Source organism: Corapipo altera, unplaced genomic scaffold (assembly GCF_003945725.1).
Source record: "Corapipo altera isolate COAL_440 unplaced genomic scaffold, ASM394572v1 301, whole genome shotgun sequence".
In the NCBI taxonomy this organism is placed as follows: domain Eukaryota; kingdom Metazoa; phylum Chordata; class Aves; order Passeriformes; family Pipridae; genus Corapipo; species Corapipo altera.
The window spans coordinates 149892-177159 of NW_020884926.1; the positions used below are offsets into that span (position 1 = coordinate 149892).

The 27268-nt window shown below is 54.7% G+C and overlaps 1 protein-coding gene across 1 annotated transcript in view; it reads right to left on the minus strand.

The window, feature by feature from the left end:
* Positions 1–285: 285 nt before the first annotated feature.
* The window catches only part of AJAP1 (adherens junctions associated protein 1), a 36059-nt gene continuing 9076 nt past the window's right edge, over positions 286–27268 (minus strand). Inside the window, exons 2-6 of the mRNA XM_027658216.1 lie at positions 20274–20941; positions 12887–12974; positions 11104–11346; positions 9799–9929; positions 286–4981 (exon numbers count right to left, since the gene is read on the minus strand). Coding sequence (XP_027514017.1) covers positions 9857–9929; positions 11104–11346; positions 12887–12974; positions 20274–20941 — 1072 coding nt within the window. The 3' untranslated portion in view covers positions 286–4981; positions 9799–9856. The remainder of the gene's footprint in view (positions 4982–9798; positions 9930–11103; positions 11347–12886; positions 12975–20273; positions 20942–27268) is intronic.

Sequence of the window (27268 nt, forward strand, 5' to 3'; positions counted from 1 at the left end):
TGTTGGGTAAGCCTCAGGACCCATCACCCTCCTGCCAGTGCTGCAGGGTGCAGAGGTGGGGGCTGCAGGGGGACCCGAGGGGATGTACGAGACCCTCTTCCCAGGATGAAGGCAAGGCCATTTCCCAGCCTCTCACCCAAGGGTTGCACAGCTGGGGACAGCGGGATTTCCCCGGGGAAGCACATCAACTCCTTGCTGATGAGTCAGTCCCCCTAGACCCCAAACCAACCCCGTCCCCTCCCCAGGAACCGCAGCCGCGCGCGGACGAACCCAGTCACCACCGGCTGCGCGGTTCTCATATCAGTTTTAATAGCAACATCAGAGTACTAAATATACACAGGGCAAGGGGACAGGGGGGCATTTACAGTGCTTCCAAATACACGGCTTCCACGGACAGAGACAAATTAAAAACCACTCGGGAAGAAAAAAGGTCCTTTTGGCATCGCCCCAGCTCATGCCACGGGCACGCGGAGCGGCCGCGATGCCGAAAGGCGGCAGCGCTTCCACCGGCGCTGGGCTGGCCCGGCACCGCACCCGGACGTGCCGGCTGCCCCTCCCGGTGCGGGATTTTCCCAGGAAAAGAAAAGAAGTACTCGGTGATGTAAAACTGGTTACAAAGTAAAACTGTCCTCATGTTAGAAAACGGGTTTTTTGGTGAAATAAAAATAAAGTGTAAACTTCGCTGTACATGTCCTATCAAACAAAAAAAATAAACCCCTCGGAACCTAAAATAGAAGGATCTGGGTCAGAAATCTGTGCCCTTAGTGTACATTTTTGTGCAACATATACTTTATTCAAAGTAAATATTTTCTCCACTCTTGACACTATTAAAAATGTACCTACAAATGCTGAGAGTAATTCTTAAAAATGTGTGAGAAGCATTAGATGAGCTCGGGAGACCAAACCCATGGACTTGGAAATGGCGAGGGATTTCTTGCTGGTTTTGAAAAAATCACTTACAGATTTTATACCTGGTTGACTGAAAATTCCAACCACATTCATCCTGAAATGGGTGGGCTGAGATAGGATAGATATATTTTTGTTCTATTTTATTTTTTAATTTTTTTTTTTTTACAAAATATATAATATGTGTAGAATATCTACTATTTAACTACCATTTGAGCTGAACTACCTTCCTTTGCAACAAGCTGCCAGTGGAGAAGAGGTAACCTGAAATCCACCCCCGCGCCGGCTCTGCTGTCGCTGTGGTGACCTCGCGGTGGGCTCGGTGCCGATGACCCCACGGAGCACCCACACAGCCCCTCCACGCCACCGCCACCGGCCGCCCTCTCTCCAGCTGGGAAGACAGAGTGAAGGTAAACGATCGGATCTGGAGAGACAGGCGGCCACCCAGGACTGGCCCTGCCTGGGGTGCTGTGGGGTGATGCTGCCCTGGGGAGACCTCGGCTTACAAAGGTCAAGGGACTGAGGATCAAACCCTGCCCACCCTGCCCGGAGGTGCCATGACATGGGAGCTCGGACCTGTAGTCCCAAACCAGCTCAGCTGGTGCAGGACAGAGCCCACTGGTGCCAGTGGTGCCCATGGCTCTGCCTGCAGCCCTTGCCCCTGCTGTCACATCACATCCTGAGGCTCCTGCTCAGCGTTTGCAGGGGATTTGGAGGGAGGAGAGCCCTGGGATTGCTGCAGAGCCCAAGGAGAGCCAAGCTCTCCTTGCTGTGGGTGGCTCATCCCATACCACTGCCTCTCTAAGACAGAGCCACGTGTGACACACAGACACTCCATGACACCTCTGGGGGACGTGGCAGCCTCTTGGCTGCCATGGTGTGTTTCTCAGGGATGACTCAGGGGCAAAGGAATCCGGAAAATGAACCAAAAAGAAACAAGCAGCAGCGGGCTGGGGGGCTTACAGCAAAGCAAGGAGCAAAACTTTTCTTTTTTCAAGCTTCCAGGGCCCCAGGGTGAGATGATGTGCCCAAAATATGACACAGCTCCTGAGGGAGCATGTCCGAGAACATCACGCTTCCCTGCTTTTCCACGGTGGGAAGATCTGCTCAACAGACTATGCCATGGAAATACAACTTTCTGGTTTCATTTCTTGTTTTTTGGCTTTCATCAATAGGAGGGAATGAAACCACCACAGTTCATTTCTCTTCACTGTGCAAGACCTTGGGACGCCTGGGCCCTGCCTTGTACCTCACCACATCAGCAGCTCCAGCCCTGTCCTTTCTGCTCCTCCTCTCCCTCCTCCCAGCAGCGGCCCCGTGTGCCTGGCATGCATGGGGGGAGGCTTCCTCTGATAAAGTGCAAGTGCTGTTGGTCCTTATAAATAAGGGAAGATTGTGCATCTACTTTTGTTCCCTGGTTCACCGCTCAGCTCTGGGTGACCAGGATGTGTCCTGCTGCAGACTGTGGGGGAAGCTCGGGCAAATCCTGCCCTCTGAAACCTGCTCCTGTCCCTGGGGTCACACTTAGTCACCTTCCTTCTCTCTCCCACACACACACACACACACACACACACACACACACACACACACACTCCTTCCTCTCCTCTTCCCCACCTCCACAGGGAATTCCCCACGAGCCGGGTGCCTCTCCATCCCCATCCCCACCACCACTGGCACTGGCGCTGCCTGCAACACCCTGCCATGCCCCAGCTCTGCCTGATAACTTCCCTGCAGGCAGCAGGTTCCATCCATGCAGAAGCAGAGCACTGCTTCAAACGCCCTGGAACAAGGGAGCTGAGATATATTTCATGTCATACTGCTATCATGATTACACCGGAATACCCGTGGGAATGAAATAAATAGGAAGATCAATGGGAGAAGCACAAGGGACGTGGCTCCAAGCTGGAGCAGATGGATTACCATGAAGTCACAAAAAGGAGGAGAACCCAACACCTGTGCCAGTGAGGGCAGCTTGCAGGGACTGCACCAGTGACACTAGTGCCACAGGAAAGCCCCAGGACACTGAGATGACCCTGGAGCAGTCGCTCAGACTCCACACTTTCCAGGGGCAGACACTCCTCATGTTTTCTCAGGGAAGGCTAAAGCTTTGAGGGGTCACTGCTCTAGCAAGACACTGTCTCCCCTCCTCCCTGGAGGCATCCAGTGGCTTTGGAGAGCTGGATACGAGCCACCCAGGAGACCCCACTCTGCCCAGGGGATGGTTGGCTCAAGTCTGCAGGTAATTGTCAGGGCTGGCAAGGAAGACTTCTGTCCGAGGCAGCATCCAAAAATTCAGGAAAAATAATCCAGACTGTGCAATTCCATGGGAAAAGGACAGAAAAGGACATGGGAACAAGAGACCGCACGCGTGGCTATGCGCAACACCACAGGGTTCTACTTTTTTTTTTAAATGCACGTTCATTATCATAAAGAAAAGGAGCTGAGTAATTAGTAGGGGAGTAGAAATGTGGATCTGGACAATTCTAAAAAAACACTAGTATTTACCAAGGGCAGTTTACAAAAAGAACTGGAGGACTTTGGTCTGATCTCTGCTGTCGTTCTCACCCACCTAACACCGAAGGGACCCGAGCGAGCCCCATCCTGGTGTCTCATGTGCAGCACAACATGGTAGCACCCAACTCCAAAGAAAGACTTGGAGAGAGGGCTTAGGGTCAGCTGGCATCCTCGTCAGCACCCACCACCACCACCCACCCCAGTAGGAGCTGGCCAAGCCATGGGTGTCTTTCTAGAGCAACAAACCAAATGGGAACCCACAGAACTGTGCTTCCCTGGCAAAAAAATCCCATTAAACACCACCCAGGACTGTGGACAGCAGACTGTGTCTTCTCTTGCCACAGCAGAGCCAGCCAAGACCAGGAGAGCAAGGGAAGAAGCTCCCTTGATCCCACAGCTCCGGGCTGGGGCAGGAGGCAACAAGCTCCTTCCTCTTGTTTCTCAAACAGTGCTGAGCAAACTTTGGTGCTGTGGCCTATTTAGAAGGCATTTTCCAAAAAGACTCCCACATCCCACTGCCAAAATTTGTCTCCTGTGCCAAGAGAGGCCCATCTTTTGGAAGTCCACCCCTAAAACCCGCCCTGCCCAGCCCTGAGGCATCACGCCTCTCACAGCGGGGATCTCAGCTCTGGACATGGGGCAGGCACAAGCTCTCCAGCTTCTTCCTATTGGCCTTGATGATGTATCTGGATACAGAAGCCTGGAAATACCTTCAACACTGCCTTGAGCTTCATTCCAGATGGTCTTTGGGAAGCTTCTCCCCTGCTCCCTGCCAGCAGTGCAGCCCCGGCCGTCCCCCACCACAGTCACGTCACCACGCTGGAAAAGCATTTCCAAAAAGAACCAAAACTATATATATATATATGTATACATACATATATATGTCTATACATACACACACACGTATATATATGTATATATGTCTACCTATATATACACATATAGGCTGACAGACAAGCTGCCAAAGTAGAAAACGTCAGATCACCCGGTTTGCATGATGCGTGTTAAAGAAATGAGACTTTTAGCCCATGACATCTTCTTTAAAAATGAGTATTTAAGATCTTCAAAAATTGCTACAGTACAAAAAGTGTTTGTGTGTGTATATATATATTTTCTCTCTACATATACCATATGTATGTACGCGTATGGACCGGAATGGATGACCCCACCAGAAGAGACGCCCCACTCATCCTCCACGACGCTTCCAGGCGTTGCTGACACGGCTCCTCACAAAGTCTTTGCATCGGTTCATGGCACATAATGGTATTATTGGCACAGGTTCAGAGTCACCATCCATGGCCGGGCTCCAGGCGCTCAGTCCTTCCCTCTTTGTCCCTCGCCAGTTCCTCCTCCACGGGATTCTTTGCTCACACACCTTCCTTTCTCTCCTCCCAAAACCGTGCTCCTTGACAATGCAGTTACCTATAGGCAAGTTCATTTTTATAAAAATATATTTGGCCCATAGAACGCTGCTCTTTGAGTCTCCTACTGGTAAACAGAAATGGTAGGTACAGGTAACCCATTATTTTTTTATATTTTTTACAGGTTCACCAATGGAATCCTGTTGAGGACGAGAAGAAAAAGAAAGATTAAGTCACAACAGGGAATTGCACTGCAACTGGGGGCTTTTCCCTCTTTCCCCCTGGCCGTGGTGGCATCCTGGGGGAGTGGGAAACAGAGGGAGTGGGGTACCAGTGACATCCTCCTCCTCCTCCTCACCAGCTGCCAGTCTGTGTTGGGGACCTGGGAGCACTACTTCTATCTCCTTGGGGCCTTTTCCAGGAAAAGATTTACTCTCAGTGATCCCTGTGTTCTGCAGCTTCTCATACTCAGGCCACGAGCAGTGAGTGCTCTGGCAGACAAGAAGATGATGACAAGCACTAACAAAATTTGCTAAAGTTAAATCTAAAGAATCAATAGGGAATTGGTTAAGGACCATATCAGAGATCCTGCTGAAGTCCTTAAGCTATTTATTTACTGTCTACTGGAAGATGTCTCCCTGTGCAATCTCGGACCCTCAATACAAAGACAATCACTCCCCATCATTAGTGTGCAGCCACTTGCTTTCTGTGTCAGGCTGTTCCATGCAGTGAAATGTGCTGTAGCTCCGCTGGGTGTGCCTGAGACAGTTGCCAGCAGGTACATACACCCCATACAGCAGTGCTCAGTACACACATCCCTAATCCACGCTGTGCCCTCTGCCTGGCTGGGATCAGCACTCAGAGTGCAGGGTGCTTTTTGTCCCAGGGCTCTTTCTCCAACACTATTTTTAAGCAAGATGCCCAATATACACCATCTCCAAGAACAACCCCGGAGTCTTAATTAGCGAGACAGATTTTCCAGAGTCCTTAATCTCCTGTGCCGGGGCTGTGCTGGGACTGCTGTTATTCCTCCAAAGACAAGCCGGGATTTTTTATGATGACTCATTATCTGTTAATGTTAACACAAACCATTTGCTGTTGTTAGGCAGAACGGGGCCATCACGGCAGCTGCTGCCGTGTTCGAGCCTGGCATTACCACACAATGCTGTCAGCTCTCACCACCTCGTGCCAGGGCAGGGTCAGGCCGATGTCACCAAATCAGCACAGCTGCCAGGTCCCAAATCACCCCCTCCCTGCCATCAGTGCCAAACGTCCTGTGGCTCTGGGTGAGCACTGGTTAACGTGTGATGGCAGGAGGTACAATTGGTATTGTATCCCAAATAGCCTCTTTGTGCAAAGTAGGTCAGCGCTTGATCAACCTTACAGATTTTTGTATAATCTCATTCCATGGGGTTTTTCAGTCAAAGAGAGTGGGATTAAGGACAAGAATAATGCGGAATCTCAAACTTCATTTCAGAAAGCCCCAAAGCCAGGATGAAATCAAGCCAAACCAGCCACCCTGCACTGTGGTGCCTGGCCAAAGCCACTCAAGTCTTCAGCAAACGTCACCTGTTGTTCTGCAGAACATCGTCTGCTCCTGCCTCTGCCTGGGTGCTGTGTGTCCTCCAGTACTGATGGCACCAGGGCACAGGGAGTTCTCCCTCTCATACCTCCCTGCAGGTAACTCCTCAGTGCTTTCACTGACTGCTTCACTCCTCACCTATGCAGCCTGGGGCCACACTACAGCTGCAGCTACCCTGGGCTGCTGGGGATGGGCCGGCCCCTGTGCCTGCAGGAATAGCTGCCGAGGTGTGACATCCACCCAGGTGTGACATCCACCAAGGAGCTGGGGCCTGGCTGCTGGCACAGGCAATCTGCCATGAAGCTCCACCAGCTGCTTGCCGTGGGCAGCAGTGCCCGTGCGGCAGCACCAGTGTCCTGGCAGGGCCTGCGCCAGTGGCACGGGAACCCTCCCGATCGCTCCTGCTGGCACGGGAGGAGTCTGACCCTGGAAACAGCTTCAGCATCTGCTCACTGTGTAATTATACGAGATTCACCATGTTTCCTGACAGCCCCAGTGCTGCCTGCAGCTCTCTGGGATGGAGACTCTCCGCGGTGCCATCCCTGACATTTGCTGCCTCAACTGCTCAGCCCAGCCTGACGAGGCCATCAGCATCCTCCAAGGCCAGGCTGCCAGTTGGACAGCACATTGGTCAGCCCTCACGCCAGGCTGAGGGACTGTCAGATGGGAAATTCACATTAAACTCCAACTGGGCTCCCAGTGCTCATCTTGATGAAACATCTGCAGCATCTCTGTCCAACCATCCCTGTCCCTGGCCATGCTGCCCACCTTGTGCTTCCAGCTCCAGGTCCACACCTTTGGGAGCACTAATCTGCCTATCAGACAGCTCAGAGATGTGAAGTGCTGTCAATTAAAACTTGTAAAACACCGGAAGAAAGTGACTGGGAGGAGGAAGCCGCATGTAGCCCCTCCAGCCAGGAAGCTGCACATGCTCCAGAGCATCCTCCATCTCTGCTGAGGTGCAGTGGGTCAATGGCAACTGTCCCCTTCAGGCGACCTTGCTGTGGCTGTGAACACCAGCCAGGAAACAATCATTCCTCCGGCAGCAGCGCAGCCCAAGCAGCTGCATCTCCTTGTCCACCAGCCTCTCCTCAAGAGCTGGAAAGGCATCCTCCATCCCTCCACTCCTCCAGCACTTCCCTCCATCGCACTGCTCCTCTGGCACTTGGCAGCTGGTGAGAGCACAAGGCAACCACGGTGGCAGGGACAGCCTAAGCAGGGAGCTCATCTTAACACCATCTGCACTTTACACAGCGACATGTGAAACTTGGGAGCATTCATTTCACCTGAGGGATTTCCCACGGGCACCTGGCTTGGACCAGGATGTACCACTTATGCAAATGTATTCCAGAAGCACCCTAGTGCAAACACACCTACACACAGATACACGTGCAGAGAACAGGGTTTGGATTAATCTTATTTTGTTATCCTTAACGAAACCAAGCAGCAGCTTCCAGAATTGTATGTGTAATTGAAATGCTATTACAGAGCTAATGCTCCAGGTAAAAGACGGATAGATTTTTCCAGAGCGCGTCAATGCGCGTTTTATGGATTCCATGAAAACAGGTCAATGAGAATTTCAAGGATTTAATAAGGCGTAATGGAATGGCTTCAGGCTATTTAAAGAAACATATGGAGATGGCCAGGGCACGGTCTTTGGCCCGAGGTTTCACAGGACCTCAGGTGGGAGCAGGGGGATCCATGTAGGCTTCCCAGAGCACTCTGAGCTGCTCCTTCTCCTTCCCTGGACTTGGGGTGGGAGAGCTGTGGATGCACCGAGTGCAGCTGGTTTGTTCTGTGTGTTATTTCTTTTTGTGTGTTATTTCTTTTTCTTAATACACTTTAAGCTGATGGAGAGACACTCCAAACTACAAAGCTGAGGGTGGAAAAGGCACACTCCAATTTGGTGAACCTGAACATGGTAAATGCCAGGATCTGTAGGAATGAGCTGTACCCTGCCCTCGCCCCCACTGCAGCAGCACCGGCTCTCCCAGCCAGCATTCCCAGCTTTCCCAGTCAGCATTCCCTGCTCTCTCCATCTGCACTTGCTTTGGAGAGCCCCAGTCACTGCCAGAGTGGTAGCCCTGGGCTGCAGCCCAGGAGCAGGCACAGAGGGCTATTGCCTTTCTTTTTGAGACTGATGTTCCCTGCAGAACCTCCCTGCTCATCCTCCTGCTGCCCTTGCTCCCGGCACCAGCTCCCACCTGGGTTCCTTCGCCCTCTGTCCCATGAGACAGCAGCCATGACAAAAGATTCAGAGAAATAAAGCGAGCACATCAACAGGTGGGAGTGAGAGCCTTTAACCTTCCCTAGTGAAGCCACTTTGTCTGAGAGGTTCCAGGGGGGCAGCAGGGCAGTGCCAGCCAAACCCCTGCTCGCTACCCCGCCGCGCCAGCACACACCTCACCCGCCCTGCCCAGACACTGCCAGCCCCAGCACAGCCGAGACCATTAACTTTTTATTCCCTTCCATTCTAATCTAATTATATTTCTGTGTTCAATAGCTGTGCATAATGTTAAACAGGCTATTCCGAGCGAGCTGCAGCCAGGGAAGGTTGGAAATTTCATTTACACTGAATATATGATTCATTACAGCAGGGACTTGGGACAGAGCAATTAATTCACCTGAGCGGGTGGCTTGAGCGGGCACCACTGCCCACGGCGAGCTGGCACACACAGACCCTTAACTGCTTTCCTGCCACCACTATCAGCTGTGCCACCTTCAGAAGTGGCACAAGGAGGTGGAAATGGCTTGAGCCAACTCAATAAAAGACAAGAAAATCCCCGAAGCCTGTACTGTTGCAACCAGAACAACATCCCTGCACTCCCTGGGTCGCAGCAGCTCCCCAGGCGTGAGCGGCTGCACACGCAGGGTCGGCTTTGCAGAGCAGGGGGGGCTCGGCAGCAGGACAAGGAAGAGGAGGAGGGTGAGGAGGCAGAGGACCCCAGCAGTGAGCATGGAAGTGTTTATGACAGCAAACAGCACCAAATGAGCTTTCAGGTACTGACGGAGTGTGCATGTGGCTCCGGTGAGGCGGGCTGTCCATCACGCCACCAGAGGTTAATTACAGATCAGGCCATTTCACAGCACAGAAATTACTGCGGCTTGTTGAGGTTTTAGAGGTGGGCTGGAACCATGGGATCAGGCTGAAGTTCAAGGCTGCCCCAAGGACCCTTTGCTCGTCCGTCCCAGTCTCCACCTGCTAGTGTGGCCTGTCTGCAATTAATCTCCCTGGAAAAGCCATTTGGCACTCAGTGCCCCACCCATGGCAGGGTGTCAGCCATCCCAGCCAGGTGAGGCCACCCTGCTTGAGTCTGACACCCTGAAGGAAGCGCAAGTGGCAGGATGGCACCAGGCAAGGTAGGATGGGCACGGAGGGGGCACAGGATGGGTGTGGGATGGGTGCAGGATGGACACGAGGAGCGCGGTACGTACCAGGAAACAGCCCGCTGGCGTCTGCCCTGCCCCCAGAAGTCAAACAGGCTTCGGCCAGTCAGCAGGAGATTTCAAACCATTTCTCAGACACAAAGGCCACGGGAATAAGATGCCGGTCAGAAGAAGAGGGTCTGCAGTGAGCAGAAAGAGGGGCTTGTACACACTGGTACGTAACACACGGAGCAAGCCGGGGTGGCCTGCTGCAAAATCAGCTTTTTTAGGGGAAAAAATGACATCTCTCTAGAGTGATGCTTTGAATGGGCCTGGGTCTGCCAGGCTGCTGGGAAGTGCTCAGGGCCAGAGGGTCCCAGAGAGTGTCCCTGGATGGCAGAAAAGCTGTGATCCCTGCCAGCCAGAACACAGGCATCCTCTGTCACCTGGCTGGGGTTCACATCAAACTAATGCAAGTGGACACCCAACAAAATGGTGTGACAATCCCTGCCAGTTCTCCATCTTCCGAGGTCTGAGGATACCCTGGAAAATGTGGACCAGCCGAATCCCATGCACATGCAAAAGATGCTGGTTAAGAAGATGTTTGTGAAGCTGTTGGCTCCAGACCTGTCCTTGGGGCAGGCAGACACAGTCTGTGGATGCCACGCACTCCATGGTTCCACCAGGCTGCTTGGAGGATTACTTGCTTGTTGTCTCCACTAAAACCCTCCTCCCGGCTTTCCCTCTACCTTTCATGGGGACACACATTTACCATGTGATAAAACCACACCTGGTGAAAGGGCTCTGGTGCCAGCCAGGGGCATGGGGAGCCCAACCCCATCACTCCTGATCCCCTCCCTCTGGGCAGGCGAGGGGCAGGCAGAGCACGGTTGTGTCCCTTGCACTGCACCTGCCACGACGCCCCTGTTAACACGCCGTTATTTCACGGCAGCCAAAGGGTTCATTTGGCTCCCATCGCCTGCTCCTCCATTAATCACCTGCTCGTTCACAGCCCAGCAGCTCTGCTGATGCCACCGAGGAGACAGCACAGGCGCTGGAAGATGGATCCAGCGGCATTTTACATGCTGGCAGCAGCAGCTGGGGACTGAACACACCGTGTGGTGCTGAGCACTGCCGGAGCTCGCTGAGCCATGTGGGGCCAGGGACTGCTGAGGCACCCACCCAGCCCCACTGGCAGGACAAGGGGCCTGGGGGCCAGTCCCACACCGAGCTATGGGGCAGGTGAGCACTGTGAGCCAGAGGTAGATGGCTCTGCCACGTGCCCCTGGGGCATTGCCCTTGGGCACCGAAGCCTCATTACCAGAGTGGGACGGTGCTCCCCAACCCACGGGGAAACCACGGCGCCCAGCTCACCTGTTTCCATTGAAGGTGGTTTTGTAATCCCCGGGCGAGTGCAACGTGTCCTCTGCGTAGACGGACACGGGGGTCCGGACGCACTCGTGAGAGCACTGCAGCGTCTCGTTGTAGGCGGTGAAGATGTCGAGGGCGCTGGGCACACGGGCGGGGGCGAAGTCGGTCAGGTTCTGGCAGCTCTCCTCCTGCTGGTCCAGCTTGCGCTGGTGGCTGTTGCGCCGCGGGCGCCCGCTCTGCGCACAGCTGGATGGAGAGACAATCGGAGAATCAAGGAATGCTTTGGGTTGGAAGGGACCTTAAAAACCGTCCATCTGGGGCCAGGGTGTGTGATGTGGGTCAGCCCTGCCCTGGAGCACCGGCCCAGCAATGCCCAGAGTCACCCAACACATGGTGTGAGGGACTGAGGCAGTTTGGTTAGAGCTGAGCAAACTGCCAGGTGCTGCTTCTCCACCTGGGATACACCTGGGTGCTGCCTGCGCTTCCCTGCTGGGCATTTTTTCTGGTGATTTCCCAATTTCACTTTCTATAAACCATTTCTATTCTACACTGCTCACTGGATTTATTTTCTCCCCTTTTTGGCTTCAGCAGCAGTTACTGAGCTGTTCTGCCAAGCCATGGTCAGCCGGATCAATGACTCGTACTGCTCACTGCCGCGACTGGAGACAAATCCCACAAGTGTTTTATAAACTATTTTCCCTGCTCCTTCACTGAAACACTGCAACGACCAGGGAGCTTTAGTGAAGTAAATCCTGTCTGAGATACAGGAGGGAGCATCACCAGCTGCCCCCCAAAGCAAGCTCAGCTGTGGGGCCAGAACCTCAGCAGTTTGGGCCAGTTGCTGCACCGAGTTATGGCTCTGCCGAGATGGAGATGCCTCCATAGCCCTGTAAAGAGCTTTTCCTCTCATCTGGGGAGCCAGCGGGCTCCTCATCAACCTGGTGTTCTAATTTCCTCCTGGCTGCAGGAATCAATTTGCTGCAGCACCCACAGAGAGCTGGGCTGGGCCAGAGGAGAGAGCCACTGGCAGGAGCGCACGGCCGCTCTCCCCAGCCCCGAGCTGCAGCCGTGTCGCTACACCAGCAACGCTGACCTCAAAGTAGGCCAGTTTCCCTGGGAAAATAGGTAAAGTGAGGAGCGCCTGGAGCGAAAGCTAACCTATTTTGCCATACGCCCAGCCACGCTGAGAGAATAAACAGGAGCAAATGAAGCTGGAAGAGCACAGGAGCGCCCTGGGGGATGGGGCATGCTTCAAACCACGGCACCCAACGGGCTCCGAAGGTGCCCTTTCATCCCTGGGATCCCAGGGAAGGGCAGGAGATGCAGCTGCTTCTTGCTGAGCCAGGCTGGGGATTTAAGGAGCAGCATCAAAGCTGTTTAGGGAAGGCAGCAGAGTTGCTGCTGGCAGCACCGGGCAGGTCCCAGGTACACCCACTGTGGCCCAACACAGGGCTCTGACCTGTCCAGGAGCCATCATACCACAGCTCAGCCCCGCAGCGGTGATGCACATGTGTCCTAGATGGGACTTGACCACCCAACCCCAGCCATGTGCTAGACCCAAAGCCACCAGCCAGGTGGGGAGAGGTCAGGGAGCCTCAGGGGCATGGCTGAACCCTGGTACACCAACCTCCTTCTGAGGTTTGGGTATAAAACCCTCATTTCTTCCTGCAATGCCTTTCCAAAGCCATCCTAGCGGGTGCCAGGGCATTTGGCACTCACAGCTGGACACAGCTGGCATTCCCGTCCCCACCACCCCCCAAGCCAAGCAGAGCAGGAGGGACCTTACCAGTTTTTTAAGACAAGAGTTGTTATCAGCGCAGCTATGACCATGATGAGGGACACAGTAATAGTGATTATCTGATGAACTGCCAGACCTGTGGAGACAAGAAAGGAGAGGGAGTGGGGATGGGAGCTGAGGGGACCCCAGAAGAGCCCCCTGCCCTGCACAGCCCCCCACCAGCCCTTCCTGGTGTGCTGCCACGCGCAGCCCCTGGCAGCGGCGCTGCAATCCTCTCTCCTGCCTTACACAAAATGATCTGTAAGCCAGGCTCCTCATTTCCTATCCTCTCAAGTATGTTCCTTGTCAGCCCGAATTAGGCATGAAGAACGGAAGAGAAGTGAAGACGTCTCCCCTCCGGGACGGAAAGGGAGACGAGCACAGCCTTGCACTGGGCGCAGGATTCACCAGGGATAATAATCACGGCGCTGATGGCTGCTCACTTCGTGCATCGGGTGGGCTCATTTCCCCCTCTTCACCTTCTACAGGGTATCATTTTGGCTTGTGGATCATTCCTAATGAGCAGTTTGGAAACAAAAGCAGCTCGCTGTACAGTATGTTTGTGATTCTGTGCAGCTTTACAGTTGCAATTTCATAATGAAATGATTTTTCCTGGCTCCAGCCCAAGGATGTGCTATTTTTCACAAACAGATGTTGCAGCTCCTGATGGATGGTAGTTTTAATAAATAAATAAGTCTTAGAATGACAGGAAAATAAGCAGTTTTATATATATATGTATGCATGCATCTGTGCCATACGTGCGTAGCAGCCCCAGCTCACACAGGTGCACGTGGCAAGGGAATCACAGCTCCTTCCCACAGCAGAGCACGTGGGCTCCTGGTTGCATGTCCATGGGCAAGGATGGCGTCGGTGTCGAGGCCACGGCTTGGCCGGAGCTGGGGGTGCCTGGGGGCCATCAGACTGCAGAGCTGGGCAGCACTGAGGCAGCCACTGCTCACGGGAAGGATTCACCCACAGCCCCGGGCAGGCAGCAGCCAACTCCTGTGAGCCAGAGCCACGGTACTTGCTCCTCGGCTGCTCCACCTCTGCCTTTCATCTCCTGGGGGGAACTCACAGGGAAACCGCCACAGGGCTCCCCACCTCCCACTGGCACCCAACCTCCTGAAGGTGAGGCGTGGAGAAGGACTTCTGGCCCCACGCTTTGAGTTCCCGGGGTATGTTCACGATGGGAGTGTGTCCCGACGGGCCGAGGAGCGCGGCCGGCAGCTCACACCCGCGCACGCTGGGTCAGGAGGGACGCCCACCCCGGCAGCTGCCAGCATCCCGCACGGCAATCTTGGAGCAGCTCCCAGTGGGACGCTGCTGAAAAAGATAAAAGGAAAGACTCTAAAAATAAAATCAAACCAGCCCAGTGCCCGATTGCTTTGAAAACAGAAGCGGCGTTGGGGACGAGACCTTCTGAAACACTGGGAGCTGAGGCAGCGGCGGCGGGGCCACGGGAGAACCTAACGATGCAATTAATCCTTGCATTTACGTAATGGGAAAGGCACAGGCAGAACAGATTGCAGGTGGCTGAGCACTGGGAAGGATGGCAGCTCCTCGGAGCAGGACACATGGATTTTAAGAAGGGCTGGATAATTTTAGACTCCATCACATATATAAGTTGCCATATGTACCAGCACAGAGGAAAGTTCCTTTGCATCGTGTATTTATTCTGTACCAGTGCCCAGGGGGATTTTCAAGGGGGCAGGACATATTTCTCCCGACAGTGGTGACAGACAGAGGGATTGGACTCGACAGGTGACCAGGATGGTTCCCTGGGAAGCCCTACAGCAACACTCATTGCAATAAAGGCTACTGGGTCTTTATTTTTACTTTGCAAATATATCCAATCCTTTCCTCTGGGCCCTCAAAGAATGTAGAGCTGTATGGAGCAAGATCAGACAGAAATAGCCAATCTGCAAGGGATGGGATTAATGATGGGGTACCCAGGGAGATGGGAACATTCCACAAGGGACACAAAGCACCTGGAGGGGCAGGTGAGATGGAGAGACGCTGCCAAAGGCAAAGCAGTATTTTAGGCATGGGCCTTGGAGCCCAATCAGATGGAGGAAGGGGACTTGGAAGATAAAATCAATAGCTCATAGAGCAAAATTATCATCCTCCTTCTCCTCCAGCATGGGAAGCTGCCTGGCACAGGCATAACTCCCAGTGAGAGACTGTGCCCCCAGAGAGGGACCCTGGGAGCAGGGATTATGGTGCCAGGGGTTTGTTTGCTCATCTCCATGGCAAAAGCTCCGATCCCAGTGGGTCACAGAACCCGGCGGCCACATAATTGCACATTATTAACTGTGGACGAAGGGAGCTGCAGGGAGGGCAGACACGGGCATGGGAGGACAGGGAGGGACACCCGGCACCAGCCATGGCACCTGCAAACACCTCAGCCCTGCGAGGGGCCGGGGAGGGCTCCCCCCGCCAAGGCTTTTACCAGGCGATTTGACGCAGTGACCATTTAACTGGAGGGTAATTACAGGAGAAGTATTTAATGGAACTGAAAGTGTGTCCAAGCCCCTGTGCTTCTGCTAGTGCAGCAGAATTCCGTGTGCCGCCTGCCAGGAGGGAAAGCTCTTCAAAGGAGCTCTCTGAACCCTCGGAAATGCTGAAATATTGCTGGGTTTTTCCACTCCCGTGACGTCCGAGCACACTCCACTCTCACCAGGCCTTCTCATCCCCCCCCGTGGGGGGAGAGGGGCCACAGCAGCCCGGCAGGCAGCACAACCCAGCTCCCAGTTCCCCACACCCTGGGCAAAACCCCAATCTTCTCAGAGCAAGCCACTGCCAGGGCTTTTTTTATCTGTTATTTTAAAGACCATATATTTGCTGCTGAGATGAAAGCGCTGAGGTTTGGCCTTTCTGGCCACCTTTTGAAACGGCTCCCGGACAGCTCTGCATCAACGGAATTAATTCCATGAGAAAATCCATTCGAGACTAATGTCTTGCTACTGCAGGAGCACGCAGTGGCAGCGAACAGGAGATATAAGCTCTTAATTAAAAACAAAGAGAACCTCTATCCCCCAAGGCCTTTATTTCAACAGCTCTGGTTAGGGAGCCTGTATTTTTCATTTTCCCAATAAAAACAGCTACGAGTCACAACTCTTTGAAGACCCTCGTCAAGGCCTCGAAGCTGCATAAAATTAAAACCAGAGAAAACAGCTCTGTTTCATTTGGCAGGGAGAGATCTGGAGTTACCATTATGTGCCAGATACTGGTTGCACCCGGCCAGGGCTGCACCGGAGCATCCCAGCCCCTTCCTGCAGATGTGCCATGTGGATCTCCCTCTCCAAAGCAGAGCTCTGCACTCATCCTCATCCCTGACATGAGTCTCTTTCTGTTCTCACATGCCCTGGGCAGCGGGATGCCGATGCCTCCTCCTGAGTGTCACAGAGAGTCTGGAGCAAACTGGCTGGACTCGAGAGGCTTTACAGCTTCCCCAGCCATCAGAACTCACATCTGAGCCCCAAGAGCCTCATCCCCTGATAAAGCTGCTTTTGGACAGAACAATTCAATCAGGAGGGTGTTGTGGCCACCCAGGGGGGATCAGCCAGACTTGGCCACAACATGAACCTACTGTTGGTTAATAGCTTGTAAGGAAAATAATTTACAAAAGCCACGAGGCCTAGATAAATGGGAGGAGACATGGCAGGAGCCTTCCTCAAAAGCCTTGGTCCAGTGCACAGCCAGTTCCTCTGCTGCCTGACTCAAAGTGCCATGAACTGCCTTGGGTCCTCTCTTTACACCTGGTAAATCAGGGTGATCATTCTAAAACCCAACCCAGGGAGTGTTAGTCATCCTGAGGTAAAAATGCAGCTTTTCAGCAAAAAACCCACCAAGATTCCCGGTAACCTCCTAATATTTTGGGCTGCACTGATGAAAGAAGGAAAATATCATGCTGCTGCTGCTTAATGTTCTTGCCAAGAAGGAAGATCCTAGAGGCTTATGCTAAAGACACTGGGACTTATCTTCTCAGGTGTTACAGCAAATATCACCGAGAAATAAATACTCAGCGAGCAGCAGAGGAGAGTTTCTGGCTCATTGAGACGCACGTGGGAGGATGTACAGAGGCACACTCACCATCTGTGCATCCCGGGGAGGGAGGGTCCCATCTTCCTCGCAGGGAGAGCTCAGCTGATGGCCGCGCTCCTTCCTTGCTTCCACCATCATCCTCCACCCTTCGGGAGAACTACAGCTGATGCACGACCTTACAAGGCATCCTTTGGGAACCTCATGGGAAGGGTGACCGGCTGTGCTGGCCCAGGAGACACCATCCAGCCCCCTCACCTCCTCTCCATCCTCTCCGGCTGCAGCATCTCCCCACGCCTTGGCACAGCGGATCAAAGAGGCGGCTCCATCCCGACCGCCCAGGGTCTTCTTTTAAACACATTTTATCTTTAATTAATTCCTTTGAAGCCTTTTGCATCCACTATCTCCTCGCATCCAGCACCCCCCTACTGCACCCTGTTTCTGGAGGCAGGGTCATCCCCAGCAGGAAGCCAACGTGTCTTTATTACTATTTATTCCCAACATGCTCCCAGCTGGTGGCAGGGAGGGGGCAGCAAGGTGGGCTGGGGACAAAACGGGCTGAAATCTGGCTGCTGGCACAGCAGGCACTCACACTCACACCCATGCAGCCCCTGCCTCCACCTGGGAGCACCCCAGCCCTGGGAAGGGGGTGTCCCTGAGCACCAGCTCCATCAGGAGCTCGGAAACCGTGGTGCCAAACCGTGCTGCCACTGGCCATCAAACACCACTGAGAGCAGCAGACAGCACGTGGAGTTTTCTGCCTTATAAAGCACTTAAAGGTCTAATTAAAGACAGCTTTATCCTAATGCTTCTGAAAGGAGCCTCGGACAAGCCAGTGAGTGCAATTCCTGCATCACTCTGACAGCTTCAATTCATTCCACTCTCCTCTGCCTTGGCTGAGGCTGTGGGACTGGGGGATGCTCTGCCTTGGTGGAGGAGCCCAGCCCACGCACAGAGTGCCTGGTGAGGGCTCCTCACAGCCCTTCCTGCTTGCAGCACGCTGGAATTTTAATTATTCCTCTCTTTCCCTGCTCCAGAGTAAAATGATTATGACAGCCCTGAAAAAGGAAGCACATTTTTGAAAAGCACAAGCATAACCTACGCCTGGGTGAACATCTTGTGTGCCCAGCTGATGCCAGCAGCGCTGTGCCGTGCTGCAGGGGTGGCATTGGGACAGGCACACCTGAGCTGCAGGTCACCTGAACCCCCGTGGCAGCACCCACCGAGCCAAGGCATGAGCCAGCCTCTCCTCTCATCCCAGGCCTTACATCACTCCTGTGCCATCTCTCCTGCCTATGAGCTGAATAATTCCTATTCCAGGGGAATATTTTTAAGCTTGTTTTTGCTTCCAGCAACTCACGGAGACATTGTTTCTGGCTTTTTTTTTCTTTCCTTCTCAGTGAGGAGGAGGGAGGTGAGAGGAAGATGTCACAGAGCAGAGCTGTGTTGTTCATCTCAGCAAGTGCTGCTGCCTCCACTCAAGTGTCCCCCCCGCTGTGAGCACCCCAAGGACCCCACAGTCCCCCAGCATCACGAGGTGCCCAGAGGTGAGTCCTGCTCCAGCAACACAGGGAGGGACAGAAGGACTCGGGGGCAGCAGCACCGTCATCAGCAGGACAGCAGTGCCTGCTCTGCTGGGATTGAGGTGCTGCTCCGTGTGGAGAACATGGGTCTGCACAGCTGTGGGACAGCTATGGGACAGCTCTGCCAGCTCCTGGGGTGATCCCAGCTCCTGCGGGTGCCACACGCAGGTGGGACCACCCTGACCCCCCAGGCAGCTGCCAGGGACAGCTGAGGGACCACAGGCAGCAAGAGCAGCGTCACAGCCGCCCCGGGCTCCCGTCACCGGACAGGGACTGGCAATGCTCGCTCAGGCAAATAAACCGTACAGGCGAGTTACCTCATCCTCATTTGTAGCCATATGTTTTTCCCAGCAGAGAACAAACACTTCCAGCCGCTACAGCTTATATAACAGAGTGGAGCAGGGCTGGGGAGCTGCACAGCCTTGCGCAGGCACCGCGCCAGCAAAACCAGCGAGAGCACGGACCCTGTCTGGAGACGGCGTCGGCTGCTCGCTTCCGAAACGCCGTCCTGGGGCACGGCAGGGGCACGGTGCTCCTGCAGGGAGAGTGCAGGGAGCCCTCCTGGGCTCTCAGTCCCAGCACTGGAACAAAAAGCAGATCTAGAGCTCAGGAGCTTTTCAGCTGAGGGTGGACGGGCTGGGATCAAACAGGGCCTTTAGCCCTGTAAAGGAGTTTATCACATTCACTGCTCAAAGAGAAGTTAATTAGCAAAAACTCCGATCCTGGAAAAAGCCCCTAATGAGAGCTAAAGCCAGCAGATTAAAGCAGCTGGGCCCCCTGGGAGCTGCCGGGGCTGCAGCTCCCGTTATTCTGTGGTCAGGCAGGACAGCAGTGGTGGCACTGGCGGGTGGCACCAGCGGGTGGGTGGCAGCACCACCGGCTCGTCCCCGCCTAAACAAGGCAGCTCACTCCAGTAAGTCCCAGAGCCCCAGCACATGCCAGGAGTTATCCTCCCACAGCTGGGGCAGGCAGAGGGGCTGCCGCAGCTGGCTGAGGGAAAAGAGACCACGGGACCCCACACTCTTGGATCAGATGATGCCACCCAGGCTGAAGGCACTGCCCATGGCAGGTCTGGGGAGACCTGACTGACAATCTCACCACACAGCGAGCAACTCACGCCACAGCCCTTATCAATACTCCCTCGCTAATCTCTCCAGCCAATTCCAGTGTTCGTAAAAGGTGTGTAGGTTGGGAGTTATTTTGCCTCTATAAATAACTCCTTTAAGTCAGGAAAAACATCCTGGTTGCATCGTTTCTTCCTGCCAAGCAGGGCATGCTGGATAAATTAACTGGGATTAAGATTAGGCCATAAAATTCCTTTTCATTTCGACTAGAAAATCACAGTGGGCTCAGAGCAGTCGATGCACAGTGAGTAAATTCTGTAAACTATCCACTGATATCCCACGGTTTAATATCAGCAATAACAAATATAATTTGCAATAAATGTGAAGCAGCTTTCCCATCCATGTCCACGCAGCAGCCAGCGCTGGGGGAAGGCATCGCTGAGCTGAGCGCCGCGCTCGGCACTATTACGGGAGATGGCTGTGGATGGAGACTGTAATGGGGAAACACAGCGAGCGGCTGGAAAACACCTCGGGTAAAGGCGATAATCAGCACTGCTGTTCACCTCCAAGCGTTTCTTTAATGTCACACTAACTCCTGTCCCAGGCAGCGCTGACACTGGGACACTCGTCTCACGGTGACCCCTCCACTCCAGGACCCCCAGCCCTCCCCATGACGCCGCCATCGCCCCGGCCCCTGGCAGGTCCTACCTGTGCTGTCTCCCAGCCCGCGGGGTGGTCGAGCGTCTTTGCCTCCACTGCTGTGGCCGGCGGCCGGTTCGGCAGTGCTGGTGCGGCCGGGGCTGCTGCGGGGCACGTCCCCGCCGGGCGCGGGTGCCGGGGTGCTGGGGGACGCGCGGGGCGGCGTGGCAGCGGTGGTGGCGGCGGTGGTGGTGGCGGTGGTCGTGGCGGCGGTGGTGGTGGTGGCGGCGGCGGTGGCGAAGGCGCCGGGCAGAGTGCTGCTCTCCAGGGAGTCCTCCTCGCCCGTGGGGCCCCAGACGATGACCTCGGGCAGCACCGTGGGCCGCCCGTCCCGCGGGGCGAAGCCGCGGCCACGCAGGTGCCGCCGGCCCCTCCGGGAGCGTGGCCGGCGCAGGGGGTGGCCGGCGGGCAGCGGGGCAGTGAGGGGTGGCCGGCGGGAGCGGGGTCTCTGCAGGGGGGGCGCAGGGGCGCAGGTCCAGGGGGGGCCGGGGCGCCGCAGCTCCTCCCCACTCCCCGCGCCCCACAGCGAGGCGCGGGACAGTCTGTGCCGGAGCGCCGGCCGTGGCGAGAGCCTCCCCCCGGTGCTGGCGGCTGGGGGCTGGCAGCTGGCAAGGTCCATGGCTAGGTGGAACATGGCTATTAAAATCCAAGCATGGCTTCCGAGCGGGTAACCTGACCTGTGGACAGACAGGGATCATGTCAGAAGGGAAGGGCAGCAACCCCACACTCCCTCCCAGCACATCACACCCTGGCTCTCCAAGCCCAGCCACCCAAAGCAGCCCCCAGCCTGTACAGGTGCCATCACCCTCGCTGGCACTCCAGCCAGAGTACCCCAAAATGATATCACAGGGCACCCTGAGCCCCCTCCCACTGCAAAACCCACCACCACAAACATGGCAGACTGAGGATCCCCATCCACAACCATGACTTTTCAATTGGTCTGGGAAAGCTGGGAACCACTTGAGGATGGATTTTACCAGGAAATGCACTGAGGAAGCCAAACAGCCCTTTTGGATGAATTACCCAAAGGAGATGGCAGAGCAGAGCACAGGGGTATTGGGGAGCCTGTCCCCTGCTTCCTAAGCCAGGCACAAGGAGCCACCCCACAGGCAGCACTATAAATCCCTCAAAGAGCTGGAGCAGACGAGTCCGTGGGCTCTTGCATTTGCACATGTAACCCTTCTCCTACTATGGCAGTCGCCCACACCGCAGCAGGAGCATCTTCCCACAGAGCACAGTACATCCCTGCTGTGGCACGCGGCACCCAGTGCCGAACACAACCCTGTTGCAGGACGAGCAGCCCCTCTCGCTGCCCTCTCTGTCACAGAGCAGCTGGAAACGCCCTGAGCTGCCAGCAGGCTCAGCAGTTACCATTTTGGTTTGATGCAACATGCCACCAACACGTCACATCACGTCACTCTCCCTTCCCCAACAGCACCGCACCGCGCGAGGCTCTGCTCCCCTCGCGTCTCCTCTAAGATGCTGCCCCGCGTGCAGCAGCAAGAAAATGCCTGATAAGCAAATTTTTGTTGTTGTTTGTTTGGTTTTTTTCCCGGGGAAAAAAAAAAATCATTAGGCCAAAGCCCAAAAAAATCTTTACTCCATTTTACTCAGCTTTTACACGAGAAAGACTTTTGTTGAACTCAGCAGGAGTTAATGAGAGCTTTACATGGCTAAACGGGCTAATCCTCCGCAGCGGCGCCCGCACAGTCCTTGGGAGCACGACAGAATGTGCATCTGGTTGACAGAAGCATTTGTACACTCCCTCCCGTGCGTGAGCAAGTGAAGCTAAAGGAGCTGACCTGGATACTCCCAAGCACAGGCTTTTTCTGCTCAGAGGATCTCTGCTTTTTTCCTAATTGGGTATTTTTTCAAAGCGTAACAGCATTTATTTTGGGGAGGGAGAAGGCAACGCAGGGAAAGAGTGCAGAAGGAGAAAGGGAAGAGCCAGAAACAGACAACAGAAACCAAAATAGTTCAGGCTGGGGGAGGAAGGATTTCAAGGCTTTCAAAAACCACAAACCACCCAAACTGTGGTGGGGGTGGGTTTTTTTTAGAGGCTGGCACAGCGGTGTCAGCACGAAGAGTGTCCCCCATGTGCTGTAGGTAATGCTGTGTCTCCACCAGCAAGAAGTCAGGAGCTCAGGCTCCAGCCAGAGCATCAAGCACGGACTCACCTTTGCAACACTCGTGTTTGCTCCAGCAGCATGTCAGGCTCAATTTCAGCCTCTGTCCAACTACCCAACATCACCTGAAATATCTCCTTGCAAGGAAGGAGAGGTGCTGGGCACCTCCTGGCATGTCACTCGTGCCCAGGTGCCACCTCTAACCACCTGTGACCACCTCCAGATCTTGTCCCCTTCCCAGCTCTCTGTGTTGCCCAAACTCAGAGCTTTTATGAACAGCTAATGAACGGGGCGAAGGAAGATGTGCCCAGCCAAACTTGGTGCTTGCTGCATCCCAGGCACTGACTGGAAGCTTCTGAAAGACAAAATGTGGGTTCCTGGTGCTTGGGATTGGCAGCTCACAGGAAAAACAGATATTCCCAGTTTCCATCTCCTCCTGCCTCCTCATGACATTCCAGTCTGCAGCTTGCAGGGGTTTGCTCCTGGGGGACCTGCCCCAGCATCACTGCATCGTTCATGGCAGCATCAGGAGGATGTGTGTGAAGAGGCAATGTACAACCCTCGTTTTCCCCGGGTCATGCTGGAAACTCATGTCCCAGTGTGGCCAGGCAGCGTCGGTGATACCCAAACAGCAAGTGTCCCTTGCTCCTGCCACTGCTCCCCTGGCCAGAGGCTCTGTGACCGGGAAGGACATGGTGGGGGACACCCAGACGGGGCAGACCTCACCCTGCCCTTGGGGCAGTGTGGGTCATCCTCCCACCTGTGTCCCTTTGAGCGATGCCAGACAAGGGGCTGTCACCCCAGGAGCACCCTTCTGGCCACCCTGCTGGCTGCCACAGCCCCAGGAGATGGATTCAGGGACGGAAGCAGCGAGTCCGGTTACCTCGGAGGAATTTTGCGTGGCATGCGATCTTCTGAGGGCTTTGCAACAACAGATAAGAGCAAGTGTCCTTCAGAATAAATAGCAGCGTGTAGGAGTTGCTGTTGTCTTGGCAACGCAGCGTGATGTGCCCGGCGCGGCGGCGGGGATGGATGCGGCAGCGCGTGGCACGGCCAGCGGCAGGACCACCCGGCCCTCCTCTGCTGCCCCTCAGACCCCCACCCTGAACCAGCACCCTGCCGAGGCAGGGCAGCGAGAGAGACACGTCCCAAAGGCACCCTGGGAGCGGGGACATATCCCGCCTGGAGCTCCTGCCACCGTGTCCTTGCCCCAGAAAACCTGGGCTGTTCCACGAGAGCCTGCTGCAACTGGCACGGCACGGCACGGCTCGGCACAGCGCCCGGGGAGCCCCCACTCTCCACCTCCCTGCTGCCCAAACAGGCAGGAGAGCATCGGGAGCCTCCCGGGAGCGTGAGCACAAAGTCACCACTGCTCAGAGCCTGGGAGGGCATTCCAGCCTCTCCGAGACATCAAACAGCTCAAACACCTCTCCAGTGGCACAAGCTGCCCCTCACTGGAGGCAGAGCAGAGCCAGAGGATCCTCCACTGCTCCCACCACAAGGGATCACTCCCTAACTGCACCCAAAGAGAGGCTCTGGCATAGGGAAGGGAGCACATTGTCCAGACACACATGTAGCACCCATTTGCCTTGGTCTGGGGGCACAGAGCCAGTCCCAGCTGGGAGAATGTGTGGGCCAGAGAAGTACATTGGGAAAGGCCTTGGTTATGCTGCTCACTCAGGAATCAGGGATTTGGTTATTCCTGACACCCCCATAAACACATACAAGCTTTCTTGCAAAGAGATTTGGGGAGCGTGGGCAATTTTCACATTACTTCTTTTCCCATCTTGGAGGTACACGGGAATGTTATCCCAAAATACTTCTCAAACTCAAGGAAAAATTCAGTAAAACTCTGAAACTGGGTTGGAAAAAGAAATGCATAGCAGAGATATTTGAGATGAACTCCCTTCCTTGCTCTCCTCATCCAAGGCCTTTGCTCCCACCAACCACAAATTCACTCCCATGGCTCCGTGGACAGCGAGGCAGCTGCACTCCCACCCAGGAAGGGGAACTTCTACAGATATTTACCTGCCAGAAGCACAAGAGCAGATTTCACTGAGCTAATGACATGGATCGGGCACACCAGGCACTCTGGGACTCTGTTGAGTCCATCTGTTCCAAAGGTGATGGAGCAGTGGGTGTCAAAGGTGCCACTGCAGAGGCTGGAGCCACTGCAGCCTCCACACCCAACGTGACACCTTTCAGAGCCTTCCTCTGTATGAAACCCCTTCCTGAATCCTTCCAGCTGCAGCCATGTGCTTTGAAGAGGAGGACAGTTGGCACTTGAGAGGGAGATTAATTTCAAGGATGCTGGAGGACACGAGTTCGCCGCTGCCTTCGGCAGTCGGGAAGAGGCTGCCGTGGAACTCAGCTGCTGCCGCCACTGCACACGTGGTGCCAACCTCCACGTGCAGGGAGGGAAAGCAGGAGTATCCAGCTTGAAATGGGACAGAAGAGTGCCCACCCCAGTGCCAGGGACCTTCAGAGGATGGTGGCACCTTGGGGAGCCCTGATACTGCAGACAGGACACAGGTTAATCCAGCGCACCCACTGTGCTCCCAGAAACCCCCAGCTCTGGTAACATGTCTGAGAATTAACTGGGATCACGGCTTTGACAAACATCAAAACACCACCCATCAGCACTAACCCACTTCCCCGAAGCCTCAAAAGCTCACTCGAATGCAGTCCCTTTCATAAGGTCCTTGTTTGCTCTCCAGCACCAGCCCCTTTCTCCCCTGCCTGTGGAGACACTTCACAGGAGCATTAACTGCAGAATAGGCTGATTTTTAATGCAGAATTATACAAGTGGAGCCATTCTTCCATTTCATGCCTCCCGTTAGCTAATCTATCGGTATTGCTCAGGGAATCAAGGTTATGTCCTTGTTGGGCTGATTTACGAACTCTGAGCATTTCATATCTCCAAACACTGAGCGAGGCAGAGACAGAAATATTCCTGTGAATGCCTGGAGCAGGAGCAGGAGCCGAGGTCAGAGAGATAGGGTGATGTTTGCTTGAGCCAGGCATGACACGGCAGGGAAGTGGGTGCCATGCTCTGCCATGCTCTAGGAAAAGCATCCTTGGCAGTGTGGCTGTGTGTCCTACAAAGGCGTTCGGAGCACGGCACGTTATGAGAGTACGTGCAGGAACTCGCTGCATACGGAATGGAATGAGGCCGCTGCATCCCACGGGTGACTTTCACGCTGGAGCAGGAGGAAGAGGGGAAAACTTCAGTGGCAGATACTTGGCCTGCAATTGTTTGTCCTCACTGAGGTGGGAACTGCAGCCCCAACCGCAGCCGCTCTCCTCTCCATCCCGCTGTCCTGTGCAACAATCCCTGCAGTGCAGCAACTGTCCTTTGCTGTCGCACTACCAACCACTGCCAGGGAAACAGAGCATCGCTGTCCTGCACTCCAGGCTGGACTGGGACCCTCCCCAGGGCTCGGAGGGGGGAAGATGCACGTTCCCATCCAAGGGCAGTATGGTTGGGTGCCAAAAGGCACATGACAAGTTACACCATGCGATCAGCAGGAGACCTTGTGGACCACCCCAGTGAGGCACCCAGCATGTCCTATACCACACCACCAGTGCCAGTGGCACCACGGGGACCTTTCTGAGCCATGTTCTGCTCCGGGATGAGTCGCTCTGATCCCAGACCCAGTGAGAACTGGGAACATACTATTTACTGCGCCGTCTGCAGCCCCAACTTCTTCCAAGATAATTACAAATTTGTGAAAATATGGTTGCCAAGCTCTTTAAAGCCAGGACTGGGACTTAAGGCACAAAGGCTGACACACAGTAGCACCTAAGTAAATTAAATGTGCCACATCACTACCTATCTATATTACAGACCTGAGCTTCAGGATTACCTGCTAATAAAAGTGATATTTAAAACAAGTCCTAAGTTCCTCCGCTGCCCCCTTCTCCCCACAAGTAATTAAACTGACGCTGCTTCCCGCAGTGGAGGGGATGGGATTTATCACAGAGGGAAATCAGCAGAGGGTGAAATAGGTAGAATCCTCATTGCCACACTGCCACAGCCTGGCAGACAGCAAACACCCACTGCCTTGGGAAAAGGGGGCGGAAAGGGGTCAGCTGGGGCTGGGAAGTCAGCGGTGCCCCCAGGATGGAAATGCCAGGATGGAGGTGGTTGGATCCATCCCTGGTTGTGCCTGGGGAGCCGTGAGAGGGGGCAGGAGGGCGGCCGCGGTGGAGGGGAGCTGCTCGCTCTTCTGCCTCTGCCTTGAGCTCAGCCAGCTGCAAATAAACAATTTTACCATTTGAATAGCCGCGAGTGCGGAAGGCATAATTAATACCCAGCGGTACCATCAGCCAATGTGCTGATGCGGGAGGTGCAGCCCTGCCAACGCCGTCAGCGCTCGGCTCTGGCGCCGCAGCGGCCTTGGCTGCTCTCACCTCTGGGCCCGTCCTTTGCTGGAGGCACAGGAAGGGCAAAGCCCCTATTCAGGTGCCTGGGGCTGGTGCTGGAGCCCACCAGCATGGGACCCCTCTGGCACATCCCACCCCTGCATTGTGGGAAGACTCAGGGTCTGGCAGAGCAATGTGGGGGAGAGAAAAATGGAGTGGACAACAGCAGGTGCACGTGGCATTGCTGCGAAGGCAAGAGCTGGTTGGCTCTACATTCCCACTCGCTGCCAAAGCCAAGTCAACCTTTAACCCTGGGTTTCAAGTTCAGTTCCCATTTCAAAGACTCTAAAGGACACTGACAGGACAAAGGGTCCAGTGCCTTTGGTCAGCCTGGGGATGAGTATGAGAGCTGAGCTTACGCAGCGAGCTGGCCAACACCACTCATGATAGCCAGCCCAGCTCACCTTGCTCTAGAAAGGGCATGACATCTGCTGTAGAATGTGCCCACGGTGG